The 15,071-nt window shown below is 37.8% G+C and overlaps 3 protein-coding genes and 2 pseudogenes across 3 annotated transcripts in view; 2 read left to right on the top strand and 3 right to left on the bottom strand.

Annotated features, from left to right (window-relative positions):
• Positions 1 to 5,263, top strand: part of LOC113767579 (tropinone reductase homolog At2g29340-like) — a 9,296-nt gene extending 4,033 nt beyond the window's left edge. The window contains exon 2 of the mRNA XM_027311723.1: positions 4,270 to 5,263. Within this exon, the coding sequence (XP_027167524.1) occupies positions 4,270 to 5,038 (769 nt within the window). The 3' untranslated portion in view covers positions 5,039 to 5,263. The remainder of the gene's footprint in view (positions 1 to 4,269) is intronic.
• Positions 5,264 to 6,108: 845 nt separating this feature from the next.
• LOC113767575 lies at positions 6,109 to 11,221 on the bottom strand (annotated as a pseudogene).
• LOC113767576 (tropinone reductase homolog At5g06060-like) lies at positions 7,747 to 9,190 on the top strand. The gene has a single exon (XM_027311721.1). The coding sequence runs from the start codon at positions 8,121 to 8,123 to the stop codon at positions 8,958 to 8,960; it is 840 nt and encodes a 279-aa protein (XP_027167522.1). The 5' UTR covers positions 7,747 to 8,120; the 3' UTR covers positions 8,961 to 9,190.
• An 867-nt stretch (positions 11,222 to 12,088) lies between the features above and the next one.
• Positions 12,089 to 13,036, bottom strand: LOC113768923 (annotated as a pseudogene).
• Positions 13,037 to 13,616: 580 nt separating this feature from the next.
• On the bottom strand, positions 13,617 to 14,542 carry LOC113767577 (tropinone reductase homolog At5g06060-like). Its single transcript, XM_027311722.1, has one exon. It carries the CDS (start codon positions 14,537 to 14,539, stop codon positions 13,745 to 13,747), a length of 795 nt encoding a protein of 264 aa, XP_027167523.1. The 5' UTR covers positions 14,540 to 14,542; the 3' UTR covers positions 13,617 to 13,744.
• Positions 14,543 to 15,071: the final 529 nt, after the last annotated feature.

Here is a 15,071-nt window from a genome sequence, read left to right as displayed (position 1 = left end):
CCCCAAATTCATCTTCAACCCCTTCGACTCCTCCCTCCTCACCTGTCCTTCTTGCCTCCCTTCCCTCTCCTCCTCCGCAGTAAATCCGTTCCCCGCCTCTACACTCTCCGCTTCTCTGCAACTTGGCCTCAGAACTTTAAATCGACAACCCTAGCCCCACTACTCTGCCTTTTAACCATCACCACTGCCACCATGCCTCCTCTCCCCATGCGGTAGCTGAGGTCTTCGTCAAACGGAAAATTGTTTGAGGGAAAAAGGCGCCATTGTCCCACAAATGGGGTTGGGTGAAAACCTCATATTGTAGTTGAAATTGGAGAATCACAAAGGTCCCATTGGGTTGGAATTTAGTGTGGGAATTGAAAGACAGAGCAGGCGCAATCGACATCACCCATGAGAAAGAAGTCTTCGCCTCAAGGGTTTCAAACGCTGGAGACATGAAGAAAGGCACGACGCACGCGGCGGATATGGAGAGGGTGGCGGTGGTGGTGGTATTGCTGGTTGCCAGATAGGTCGAGAGTTGAGACAGGAGATGAAAGGACTTGAGAGAAGGGTCTCCAATTGAAGGAAGAGATGAGGAAGTGCGCCCCCTTATTGCATTGAAACGGAAAGGCAAAAAACGAGGGAGACCAAGAAGAATAAGGTGAAGGGATGTTGAAATGAAGAATCTGGTGGTTTTCCCTTGAAGATGCGGACTGCCGATTGATTGCTGATCGGGGAGGGAGGTAAGCTACTGGAGGTGGCTCGGGAGGAGGGTGCCGATTGGTCATGGCGAAAGTGAGTTTGTCTGTGGATGAGAGGAATTCACAGAGCTGCCAGGCGCGGTGGGGTTGAATGGGGGTTATCAATTATCATTTTTTTTTTGTACACCATGCATACATTCTCGATGCGAATTTGGATTGGAGAAAAAGACAAAAAATTACTTCTCACGGTTCCAATATTGATTAGTCGCGGCTCCAACGATGAAGTGCCTAAAATACCCCTCCGGGGTTTCTTGATTAGGAGCTTGATTGATATTATGCGGTGGCGCCGCCGCTAAGTTCCTTGATTGGAATCGAAATATAAGTTTAAGGATTAAATTGGCTAAAAATAATATATAGGGACTAAATCGACAGAGAAAAAAAGTTCAGGGACTAAATTGGCCATTTTCCCATAAAAAAAAGCTTTTTTTTTTTTACTTACAATCAAGTGAAAAAAAAAAAACATTGCTAGCATCGAGAAACGATTCAAACCAATATCTTGCAGAAATAATGCAACGATAACAAGATCAAATGGTTTTTAATGATTAGTCCAGTGTTTAGTCCCAGTGGATTCCATTGACAGTAATTCCTCCATAGACAGTTGCAACCTGTCCGATTATCTAGGAAGCAGCAGGGAGACAAAGGAAAGCAACTAGGGATGAAACTTCTTCTATTTCCCCCACGCGCTTCATGGGTTCTATTTTCTTCAGCTTTTCATTAGAACTGAGAACATGTTTGGCTAACAGGGTACCGATAATGTTAGGAAATTGGTTTGATTTCTTTTAAACAGGGTCAAGCAATGTAATTTATAATAGGTCTGAGTTGGCATACTATAAAGTGACATATAAGGGTTGACATATAAGTTCGTACATGGAGAGAGATCGAGTTCTTAAGAGATGAAAGATAATATATAATGGTTGAACTTGGGTTTAAGTTGTGTTTTTGTATAGGATTTTTTCTCTCACAATAAAGAACGAATTTTCTCTCCGTGGATGTAACCTTAATGATAGAGGCGAATCACGTTAAATCTTGTGTGTTATTTATCTTTCGTGATTGTGGTTTGTTTGTTATTAAATTATTGTGTTTTTGATGTCTCAATAGTTATGTATTCTGCACTTGAATCCCAATAGATAAAACCAATGCGAAACACAGTTTATCCGGACGTTATCTTTAGCCCATTCGCAAGCCAAATTCTTGGTGAGTTGATTCATTGCACCTTTTGTTGCTGCATAGACAGATATATTTTGTATACTCACAAAACCTGCAACAGAAGACATGAAGACGATGCTTCCGACCTTAGAGGCTTTTAAGCTAGGATAAGCAAGTTGGGAAAAGTGGAAACAAGATTCAAGGTTTATAGACATCACCATGTTATATTCTTCAGTAGTAAACTCTTTGGCTGGCTTCCTTTTTGTTGTCCCAACTTTATGTACAAGGATATTGATTTTTTTTTTTAATGAAAATGGTGTTAGATTAATTACTTATTGTGACCCATATGACCACTTAAATATATAAGTAATAAAGTACTATTATCCCACGTACACATACATGAAAGAACAAATTAAGTACTTGTATGGATAGGATCAAGGCATCATGACCATAAGTTATGTACCTAATTAATAAGTCACAAGATTTAATGATCAAAGTCATGAATCTAACTTAAGTGATAATTGAATTTATCCATACATTTATGAAACTTCACATGAATGAATGTATATACATTTATGCTTATGTATCCTTGAAACAAGTGATTAATGGTACGTAAGATTCATTCAAGTAGGAAGAACCAATGAGTCTTATTAATGATCAATGATAAGATAGGTCACTTATGTATTTATAAATAGGTTCTTGATCCCTCTCTCCACTCAATTAATTTGTGAGATTTACCGATCACTACAGCAAATATAAGAGAGAGTAGGAGAGGGAAGATCAAGGCTTGAAACCATATAATTCCAAGTAGAAACATATTCAAGGGCACAAGGTATGTCTTAATTGTCTTTATTCATGATTTGTAAGTCATGTTTGAAGATCTTGATATTATTTTCTAAAAATGGAAGTCACCTTTTCAATGAGCTGAGTTCTTTGTTCTCTTGAAGATGCATCATAGACTGAACCGATTAGGGGTGTGAATCGAAATAGAAATTCGTAATTCGAAATTCGAAATTTTTTGAAATTTTGGTATCAGAATTTTTGGTCGAATTCGATTTCAAATTCGTTCCGAATTCAATTCGGAATTCGGTAAATTCCGGTTTCGAGAATATAAAATTATTATTATAATAATATAAATATTATATTACATATATATATAAAATTATATATATATATTAAAAAAGAATTTGAAATCGAAATAGAAATTTCAAATTCCGATAATTTGAATCAACCTTTTTCTAGCTTTGTTTGTGCCTTGTTTGTATAACGTATTCTCAACCATTTTTCATTTTCGATACACTCTTCCAAATAAAGTTGTTACGGTACATTTTTTAAAAAAAAAACTCCCAAAAAAAACTATTCAAACCGAGACGTTCTTTGGAAAAAAAAAAAAAAAAAAACCGAGACGTTCAATTGAGGACCAAAAGGGTGGTTGGCACATAATTGATGGACCTGGGGCCAATGCACGATTGTTGTCATGAAAATTTTGTTCCTTTTATTTTCTTATGGTGTACATTGGAAGCAAAGTCTAACACGACTACTGAGAGCTTATCAATATCGACTCCACAGAATTCACGTCCTTTTTTATCTAAAAGAATGTTCAAAATAACTTCAGTAAATGGTAAAATCTGAAAGAAGAAAGTTAAATGAAAAGAAAAACTAACCATCCGTTTCGTGGGAATTCCACAATGGCAATGGCAACGAGTATCAAAATTTCCTCAATGCTGATAGGTTTTGGCGGCTACTTTTCACTTGTTGGGTAATTAGGTTGCAATGGTAATCTATGAGATATTTTCCGTTTTCTTTTAATTACTATAACGGATTTCCTTTTTTTTTTTTTTGTGTTGCTTCATAATAGGTTCGGCTGATCTCTAGAGCCAAACCACCCCCAAGCAGGCAAGCACCAGCCAACAACCGTCGCCTATGACATCAGGAAACATTAATTGTAGTCCCCAAAACTTCAAAAGTGTATCTCAAATCATCTCCACCAATTTTAGTAAAAGCAAAATTTCAATTGAAATTCGACAAACTATTCTTTTTTCAAGTTTGTACAAATCTGAAAACTCACTGCCGTCACCACCAATTGCTACTCAAAAATATCAATTCACCATGAAAACCCAACATCTCACCACAACCACAGAAATGAACCAAAAGTCAAGAAACCTCACCCATCTCTAACTTGGGTCCCATGGTTGAACTATGCTGGAGGATTGAAACTATTTTTGTTTAACCTCTCTCTAAATTGTCTGACCAAAAAAAAAAAGACGCTTCCAGTTTCATTCATCACCCCCACTGTCTGCCTACAACCACCCATGTCAAAGGTGAGAGAAAACAACTCTGGATGGTCTTTGTCGGGAACGACAACTCTAGCCGCCGGTGGAAGATGGTCCCTGTCAGGGGCAACAGCTTTAGTTACCGGTGGAACTCAAGGAATTGGCCGTGCAATTGTGGTGGAGCTAGCTCAACTCGGTGCCACAGTCCACACCTGTGCAAGAAAAGAAGCAGACCTGAATGAACGCTTGCAAGAGTGGTCCTCCATGGGATTCAAAGTCAGTGGTTCAGTCTGTGATGCATCTTCAAGAGATCAAAGAATTCGGCTCATCGAAAAGGTCTCTTCCATATTCAATGGGAAGCTCAATATCCTTGTAAATAACGTTGGAACATGCAAAGCGAAGCCAGCTGAAGAGTTTACCTCTGAAGAGTACGATACGATGATGTCTACAAATCTTGAATCTTGTTTCCATTTTTCCCAACTCGCTTATCCTCTCCTAAAAGCCTCTGGGATCGGGAACATAGTCTTCATTTCTTCTGTTGGGGGTTTGGTAAGTGTACAAGGTTTTTCTGTTTATGCATCAACAAAAGGCGCAATGAATCAGCTGACCAAGAATTTGGCTTGTGAATGGGCTAAAGATAACATTCGCGTAAATTGCGTTGCCCCTGGGGTCATTAGGACCCAATTAAGCGAAGCTGTACTTAATTCTGATGAAAAATGGAAGAAATTCAAATCAAGAATTCCAATGAATCGAGATGGAAAGCCAGAAGAAATTTCATCCCTGGTAGCTTTCCTTTGTCTCCCAGCTGCTTCCTACATAACCGGACAGGTTATAGCTGTCGATGGAGGACTGACTGTTAATGGAGTCCAGTGGGACTAATCATTGAATCAGCTTTCCGGGCAATACGGCAAAGCTAGTTAGTGCGGGAAGGGAATACTTATAGAATCATCTTTTCATTTTCTTCATCTCAGTCAATGTTACAGGCAATTTAAGAGTATCTGAAATTTCATACGTATGGATATTAGGTCTGAGATTGGAACGAAGAATAACTTGCATGCATTTATCTGATTCTTCGTAATGTGACTCAAATTGATTTGAACTCGACATTTGTGTATACTTTCGTCAAGAGAATATTATCAACTAATTGACATTTTTTTTTTAAAATTTTTTGAGGAAAATTGGAGAAAGTAGACAGGTTTAACTTGAGAGTGGATCCAAGATCTCATGCTAAAAATACAATCACATTATCACAGGTAGTTTTATTTATCAAAAAAAATTTAAAAAAAATATGTGAATGCATGAAGTCTCATTAGCCATCTTCTCTCTTCTAGATGACATGGCTGATTGAAAAGAATTGGTGTATGATTTCGATATTTGAGTTTTACCAACACTTGATCAAATTCTTTTCTAATTAATTTTGGTTATAATTTCTATCTATTCGCTAGTTAAACATTTATAATACGTTAATGTTTTAAAATTAACATGAATGACTGTGTGAGAATATTGCTGATTTTTTTATTTATACTATTTATACTTCCACAGGTTCACAACTAATTAAAGAAAAAAAAAATAATACTCGAAATGCTAGTTTAGAATTAATTTATTAAATCAGGCAATTCTACCTTACACGGCGAGAGTGCAATGGGCTTTAATTGGGCTCAACCTATTTTGATCCAACTCAATCCACTTTTAAATTGAAACTAATATTTAGGCCTAAAGTTCAGCCCAACCCAACGTTATCAAAATTTGAAGCTTTTCTTGGAGCTGAGCTTGAGGTAGCCCGAACAACAGTCTCTCAGCTGGAGATGCATTTTCGTTCTATCCATAGAAATTCACACATTCCTATTGCACCGAAAAAAAGAAAAAAAAAAAGCATTTTTTTTGGATAATTTTCACGCAGAAAAATGTACGTTACAAGTAGCGTAATAAAACTGATTTACAAGGTGGAATTAATTAAAAAAGCATTGCCAGTAAAAAAAAAAAAAAAATTTATTTTACAATCAACCCAAAAAAAAAAACATTGCCAGCATCAAGAAACAATACAAACCAATATCTTGCAGAAACATTGCAACGATGACAAGATCAAATGTTTTTTAATGATTAGTCCCAGTAGATTCCATTGACAGTCAGTCCTCCATCGACAGTTATAACCTGTCCGGTTATGTAGGAAGCAGCAGGGAGACAAAGGAAAGCAACCAGGGACGAAACTTCTTCTGGTTCCCCAACTCGCTTCATGGGAGTCCTTGATTCTATTTTCTTCAGCTTTTCATCAGAACTGAGCACAGGTTTGGCTAATGGGGTGCTGATAACCCCAGGCGCGACGCAATTTACCCGGATGTTATCTTTAGCCCATTCGCAAGCCAAGTTCTTGGTGAGTTGATTCATTCCACCTTTTGTTGCTGCATAGACAGATGCATTTTGTATACTCACGAAACCTGCGATAGAAGAGATGAAGACGATGCTTCCAACCCCAGAGGCTTTTAAGAGAGGATAAGCCAGTTGGGAAAAATGGAAACAAGATTCAAGATTTGTAGACATCACCATATCATACTCTTCGGCAGTAAACTCTTCAGGTGGCTTCCTTTTATTAGTTCCAACGTTATTTACAAGGATGTTGAGTTTTCCACTGAAGATGGAAGTCACCTTTTCGATGAGCTGAGTTCTTTGCTCTCTTGAAGATGCATCACAGACTGAACCGGTGACTTTGAATCCCTTGGAGGACCACTCTCGCAAGCGTTCATTCAGCTCCTCTTCTTTTCTTGCAAAAGTGTGGACTATGGCGCCTAGTTGAGCTAGCTCCTCCACTATTGCACGGCCAATTCCGCGAGTTCCACCGGTGACTAGAGCCGCCGTTCCTGACAGAGACCATCTTGAAGTGTTTTCTTCCAATTTTGACATGGCTGGTTGTGGGCTGATTGATCGAGCACGATTTTTCTTTCTTTTTATGACAAAAGTAATACTCAAGGTTGGGAAGGATAATCTGAATCAACCTTTTTCTAGCTTTAATTGTTTTGCCTTGTTTGTACAACATATTCTTCAACCAATTTTCATTTTCGATACACTCTTCCAAATAAAGTTGTTCCCGTACAATCAAAAGAAAAAAAGAAACCCAAAGATAACCATCCCAAGTCCTAACAGAGGATGATTGGGATGTAATTGAGGACAAAAAGGTAGTTGGCAAATAATTGATGGACCTGGGGCCAATGCATGATTGATGTCATGAAAATTTTGTTCTTTTTATTTTCTTGTGGTGTACATTGGGAGTGAAGTGTAATACGACTACTGATTCCCAATCAATAGCGACTGCACAGAATTCATGTCCTTTTCCATCAAAATGAATGTTCAAAATAACTTCGCGGTTAATGGTAAAATCTGAAAGAAGAAAATTAAATGAAAAGAAAAACTAACCATCCGTTTGGTTGGAATTCCACAGTGGCAATGGGAATGACTATCAAAATTCCTCAATGGTAATAGGTTTTGCCTACACCTTTTCACTTGTTTGGTAATTAGGTTGCAAAGTATCTATGAGATACTTTCCATTTTCTTTTTCTGCATGAATTCTTTTTTTCTCTTGCTTCATAATGGGATCGGCTAATCTCTGGAGCCAAACTACCACCAAGCACCAGCCAACAACCACGGAAATAAAACCCACCACCAATTGCTGCTCAAAAGTATCATTTCGCCATGAATACCCAACATCTCACCACAAACACACAAATCAACAAAAAATCAAGAAACCTCAGCCATCTCATATAGAATCCAGTCAATATCTAGGGAAATAGAAAAGAAGAAGAAGAAGAAGAAGCAGAAAACCATCTCTAACTTGGGTCCCATGGTTGAACTATGCTGGAGGATTGAAACTATTTTTGTTTAACCTCTCTCTAAATTGTCTGACCCAAAAAAAAAAAAAAAAAGAGACGCTTCGAGTTTCATCACCCCTACTGTCAGCCTACAACCACCCATGTCAAAGGTGAGAGAAAACAGCTCTGGATGGTCTTCGTCGGGAACGACAACTCTAGCCACCGGTGGAAGATGGTCCCTGTCAGGAGCAACAGCTCTAGTTACCGGTGGAACTCATGGAATTGGCCGTGCAACTGTGGTGGAGCTAGCTCAACTCGGTGCCACAGTCCACACTTGTGCAAGAAAAGAAGCAGACCTGAATGAACGCTTGCAAGAGTGGTCCTCCATGGGATTCAAAGTCAGTGGTTCAGTCTGTGATGCATCTTCAAGAGATCAAAGAATTCGGCTCATCGAAAAGGTCTCTTCCATATTCAATGGGAAGCTCAATATCCTTGTAAATAACGTTGGAACATGCAAAGACAAGCCAGCTGAAGAGTTTACCTCTGAAGAATACGATATGATGATGTCTACAAATCTTGAATCTTGTTTCCATTTTTCCCAACTCGCTTATCCTCTCCTAAAAGCCTCTGGGATCGGGAACATAGTCTTCATTTCCTCTGTTACAGGTTTGGTAAGTATACAAGGTTTGTCTGTTCAAGCAGCAACAAAAGGCGCAATAAATCAGCTGACCAAGAATTTGGCTTGTGAATGGGCTAAAGATAACATTCGCGTAAATTCCGTTGCCCCTGGGCTCATCAGGACCCAATTAAGCCAAGCTGTTCTTCATTCTAATGAAAAATGGAAGAAATTCAAATCAAGAATTCCAATGAATCGAGTTGGAGAGCCAGAAGAAATTTCATCCCTGGTAGCTTTCCTTTGTCTTCCAGCCGCTTCCTACATAACCGGACAGGTTGTAGCTGTCGATGGAGGACTGACTGTTAACGGAGTCCAGTGGGACTAATCATTGAACCATTCCCACTTCTCATTGATGCTGTAGTTCAGGAAGAAGTATTGTTTAATCTAGGAGCATTTAGAGGTAAAATTAAGAATGGCATGAGTTCGGTTTCTATGGTAAAATATTAAGAATTGGCTTGCATCTTGTCAGTTGGTGTACTACTACTGTATTCTACATGCATGTAATTTTAAACATTCCAGTATTTCCAGCAAATTTGCCCATTGATTTGTTTAGTATTTTTTTTTTTTCAAATCTCCTTTTGAATTCATGTGATTTATTATGCCTCTTGGGTTCTTTTCTTTTAATCTATTTTTGGGTTCATGTGGATATAGTATGTCCTAAATCTGGGTACGTGTGGATACGGTATGTCCTAAGTCTGGATCCATGTGGATATAGCATGTGCGTCTTGTTTAGTTGTTTTACGTCTTCAAGAGGTAAACCAAAGATATGACAGAAGATTAGCGTTTTGTGGATTCACTAATCCAAACAAAACTAAGACTTGAGAGTTTAGGGTCCGTTTCAATTGTCTTATCGAAATGATTATGTGGATAAGAAAAAGGATAGTGGAATAGACCGCAGTTGAACTTTCTATACTCAAAAAATTAATAAAAAATAAGAAATGAAAGAAATGTTCTAAAAGTACAAGAGAACCATTATCCATAAACCATACTCAAAATAATAACTTGAAATATTATCCAAACATTGGTGTTATCCATATTGTCTAACAAGAGAACCATTATCCAAACACGCATGTTATCCATTTACATGAGAAGTGTGTTTGGACAAGATATTATTTGGGATGTATATTTTTTTAAAATTACTGTAATACTTTTTTGATGTGACGTATGCGAGATAAAAAAGTAATTGAAAAATTTGTTGATAATACAAGGGAGTCAATGTGTATAAATAAGGTGTAAACCAAACACAGAAACCTACAAATACAAAACACTCTAAAATCAGCAAGAAGCTAAATGCTTTTCTTAAGAAAATAAGAAGGTTACTACAGATAATGTACGAGAACAACACATAAGAACTTTTAGAATGTGAGAGACAAGTTGGTAGATATAGGGGCTAATCTCCAAATTCCCAATATGGAACTGCAGAAGAGAATTTTCTCTTGTTGCTGCTGGTATAGATTACTATAAAAGACTGAGTACCAAAGACTTTTAACTTTAGAGAGCGCAGAGAGTAACACAGAGAAACACATAAAAGAAAGAAGTTGCCTTTTAAATGCAGAAGAATAAAAAAACTGTTTCTCTTGTGTTAATTCAACAAGAAGGTTAAATGGTCAATATTAATTGTTTAAATTGGTTGAAACCCATTAACAGTCACTCCTTCATCCACAGCTATAGCCTGTCCTGTGATGTAAGACGCAGCTGGGAGACATAAGGAAAGCCACCATGGATGAAACTTTCGCTGGCTCTCTTAAGTCGCTTCATCTAGCAATCTCATTGGACGTGCCGCTAGTGAGGTTCAATTGATCGACGGCTCGACGCAATTGACCTCAATACTGTCTTTATCCCATTTACAAGCCAAATTCTTTATGAGTTGATTTACTGCAGCTTTAGTTGCTGCATAAACAGATAAATTTTCAACACTCAACAGACCTGCAACTGAGGAAATGAACACGACATTTCCATTCCCAGATGCTTTAAGAAGAGGATAAGAAAGCTGAGAAAAATGGAAAGCAGATTCAAAATTGGTGGATATAGAGTAATCTTCAGCGGCATGTTCGACAGTGGGCTTGCCTTTCCATGTTCCAACATTATTTACAAGTATATTCAGCTTAATCATCCGCTGTTACAACATTAATCATCAGCTGTATAATCCAGAGCTGTCTTGGCTACAAGAGTTCCAACATTGTTCACTAGAATGTTTAGCTTGGAATCAAAGATAGAAGCAACCTTTTCGATTAGTTGTATCCTTTGCTCTCTTGAAGATACATCGCAGTTCGAACCAGTGACTTTAAATCTCTTTGAGGTCCATTCTTGCAAGAGTTCATTCAGCCCTTCTTCTGTTCTTGAACAAGTGTGGACCGTAGCACCTATTGCAGCTAATTCCTCCACAATTGCTCCGCCTATTCCGCGAGTACCACCGGTGACAACTCAAGAGCTATCATTCCATTGAGAGACCATCTTAAATTGCTTTTCCCAATCTTTCCCATGGATTAGCGGGATTTATGCAGGTCTAGTTATGTTGCTGATACACTACTAAGGAGAGAAAATGGGCCTCATATTCTGAGGATTGGGAAAGGTTGATGGATGTATTGTGAATTTTACACTGTTATCTATTTTTGCGCTGTATTTGTAGCCAGAAACTACACTAGTAAACATCTGTAATCGGGCAAGTGCTATACTGTATACAGAGTCAAATTGGTTCATGAATTTGCACTCTAACATTTGAATTAGTATATTTTCCAACTGGTGTACAAGAAAAAAATGATAATTAGAAAATCAAGCAGGCTGAAAATAACCTTAAAGCTATGATAACAATTAACGACAATACATTGCCGTGATTTATGCAGGTCTAAGATCCTTTAAGCTGTGTTGAATACAAGCAAAAGTACGTCATGGCAGGCCTAAGATCCCTGCTTTTATTTCCTTTTCTTAGTATTCCGGCTATGATTTAGAAGACTTTCATCTTATGCAGGATTGTCGCCATTTGTAATGGCAAGATTTTTTTTTGACATTTTTAGTGTGCATTAAACTACCTTATTTTTTCTCAAATTAAAAATTAAAGATAGTTGTGACAATTTTAGAGTTACCATCCTCTAAATAAAAGTGCAAACCTAAACTATTTTGCACTTAAAAGATTCAAATGTATGTCTGATTAGTCATTAACAAAATAACCTAGTTCTGGAAAAACAATAATGTTTTGGACACAAGTTCAATAATTGAAGCTGGTGTGAGTAATTTTTTAAGGAGTTCAAAAAGTATGTCCGAAATTAGTTGAAGCAATGAGAAATGTTTGCTTTATTACAGGAACTTTAACAAACACTTAATTATCATAGACTGCAGATTACAGAGAGGAACACATAAAAGAAATAAGTTGACTTTTGAATTCAGAAGATCAAAGGCGCAAATTCTTCCTGTAATGTAGAACTCACAAGAAGGTTGAATGGGAATATCAATTAACTAAATCTGACATGATCCATTAACAGTCATTCTTTCATCCACAGCTATGACCTGGCCTGTAATATACGAACCAGCTGGAAGACAAAGGAAAGCAACCAGGGATGAGATTTCTTCTGGTTCTCCAATTCGCTTCATAGGCGTTCTTGAGTCTGCCTTCCTCATGTATTCTGCGTTGTTGAGCCCTTCTTCAGCTAACGAGGTCCGAATAATCCACGGAGCAATGCAATTGACCCGAATATTGTCTTTAGCCCATTCGCAAGCCATATTTTTCTTTAATTGATTGACTGCAGCTTTGGTTGCTGCATAAACAGATGAATTTTGCAGACCAATTAAGTAGGCCTGCAACAGAGGTAATGAACACAATGTTTCCAATCCCAGAAGCATTCACAAGAGGATATGCAAGTTGGGAGAAATGGTAACACGATTCAACATTGGTAGACATATGCAAAGAATAATCTTCAGCAGGATATTCAAGCGCTGGCTTGCCTTGGCATCTTGTAACATTATTTACAAGTATATTCAGCTTCCCATCAAAGATAGAAGAGATCTTTTCCATCGTCTGTGTTCTTTGCTCTCTCGAAGATGCATCACAGATTGAGCCATTTACTTTAAATCCCCCGTTGGACCATTCTTGCAGCCGTTCATTGAGCTCTGCTTGCGTTCTTGAAAAAGTATGCACGGTTGCACCTAGTTCAGCTAGCTCCTCCACAATTGCACGGCCTATTCCTCAAGTTCCACCGGTGACAAGAAGTCTCATTCCCATCAGAGACCATTTTGGACCCTTTTCACCGATAACAGCAAGATCTATACTTACCTGTGCTATGACGCTGAAGATGGAAAACAAAGGCTGATGATTTTAATAATAAACCTTAAAATTTTTGTGGGCAGGCAATATGATGTTGATTTCTAGTACCAATAGCAAACTGCCTGAAAATGTTTAGGATCCATTGTATATCACCAATTATGACAAGATTCCTGTTTGGAAATTCCAAGGTGGTCAAATTGGAAGCAGGCAAGGGCCTGCTTATCCAAGTTTCATTTCCATTTATTATCATATTAATCTTGAAATTCTTCAATACGATTCTAATAATGCAGATACCAGTTACTCTCCATTTTTAATTACTCCATCTGTATTCAAACATTGCAGACCATATATCAAGAATGTGGCTAGTGTGTAGTAACCATTAAATGGGGAGGAATGACTTACAAATGGTAAAACCCCTATAAATTGAAGAGACCCTCTCCACCCCAAGATTTTTAACTCTTGAATGAACTTATTTCTCTACCATAGTCTGATTTGAGAAGTATCTGCATAGAGTTACTACTAAGAATGACTATGCTCTGACATAAGTCAGTAAATTTGTGACGCATTTCAACTAATGACATAAAATTCAAGAAAAGTATTTTTTTCATCCACTGTAACTATGTTGAATTGTTTAGTTCAACCAACATTACTAATTAAAAACTATAAGATGTTGTAAACTATCATTAGTAGTTTTTAATATATTATTATCTTTAGTACCAAGCAAACAATATGCGAATAACAATTTACATGCCCAATTGGAAATAGAATTAACTGGGGGAAAACAACAAAAAGTTGTAAAATCTTGCTGGAAAATTAAACATTTGCATTGATAAGATAAATGGCCTATTCCCCTATTCAAATCCGTTGACAGTCATTCCTCCATCCACAGCTATAACTTGGCCAGTGATATAGGAAGCAGCCGGTAGACAAAGGAAAGCAACTACAGAGGAAACTTCTTCTGGCTCTCCAACTCGCCTCATAGGAGTTCTTGATTCTACCCTCTCCCTGTATTCTCTTTCATTCAGAACCTCTTCCACGAGTGGGGTTCTTATGTACCATGGTGCAACAGCATTAACCCGGATGTTATCTTTAGCCCACTCGCAAGCCAAATTCTTTGTGAGTTGATTCATTGCACCTTTTGTCATTGCATAAACGGATGTATAGTTCACACTTACCAGACCTGCAACGGAGGACAGGAAAACAATGTTTCCAATCCCAGAAGCTTTCAGGAGGGGGTAAGCGAGTTGGGAGAAATGGTGACAAGATTCAAGATTTGTAGAAACAACCAAATTATACTCTTCAGCAGTGTATACTTCAGCTGGCCTGCGTACAAATGTTCCAACGTTATTCACAAGGATATTGAGCTTCCCATTGAAGATAGAAGAAACCTTTTCCATGAGCTGCATTCTTTGCTCTCTTGAAGATGCATCACAGACCGAACCAGTGACTTTGAATCCCTTGGAGGACCATTCTTCCAAGCGCTCATTCAGCTCAGCTTCTTGTCTTGAAAATGTGTGCACTATTGCACCTAGTCCGGCTAGTTCCTCCACGATTGCATGCCCGACTCCTCGAGTTCCACCGGTGACTAGAGCAGTCATTCCAGAAAGAGACCATCTTGGACTATTTTTTCCAACGGCACTCTCCATGATTGATAGTGGGATGAGCCTGAAGATTGCCAAAACCTAATGTTAATATAGAGATTTTTGGGCTAATAACTTATTAGAATAATGCAACGTCGTTGTGATTGTGGGAGTAGATGGTCCCCTTAAATCATCCAAAAGAAAGGAGAATACAAAATCCGGATAGGAATAAAATACCTGGAGAAGATCATCACCGCTTCCTCCCCATATAGCCAGCCTGTCCGCACATCGATTTGCTTCCCTGAAGTCATGGACGTCAGTAATGGTTGGCTGTCGAATCACGCTAGTATGGCGCAGCCGATCTTCTGCAGTACTCGCGTGCCATTTTTTATTATACAGTTATTTTTCTTTCGTAAACATTATGTTTTATTTTCTTTTTGTTTCTTTAAAATTCAATAACTATTAATTGAGTAAAAATAAGTATAATCGTTTTAAAAAAGCAATATATAATCAAAAATTTAAAATACAGCAGAAAATTCATAAAAAATCTCATTTTTTATGCATTTTGATTTTTTGAGTTTGTTAAATTTTGTATATT

The sequence above is a fragment of the Coffea eugenioides genome, chromosome 4, assembly GCF_003713205.1.
Source record: "Coffea eugenioides isolate CCC68of chromosome 4, Ceug_1.0, whole genome shotgun sequence".
Classification (NCBI taxonomy): domain Eukaryota; kingdom Viridiplantae; phylum Streptophyta; class Magnoliopsida; order Gentianales; family Rubiaceae; genus Coffea; species Coffea eugenioides.
The sequence above is the reverse complement of the archived record's forward strand: the minus strand, read 5'-3'. Positions and strand labels throughout refer to the sequence as shown.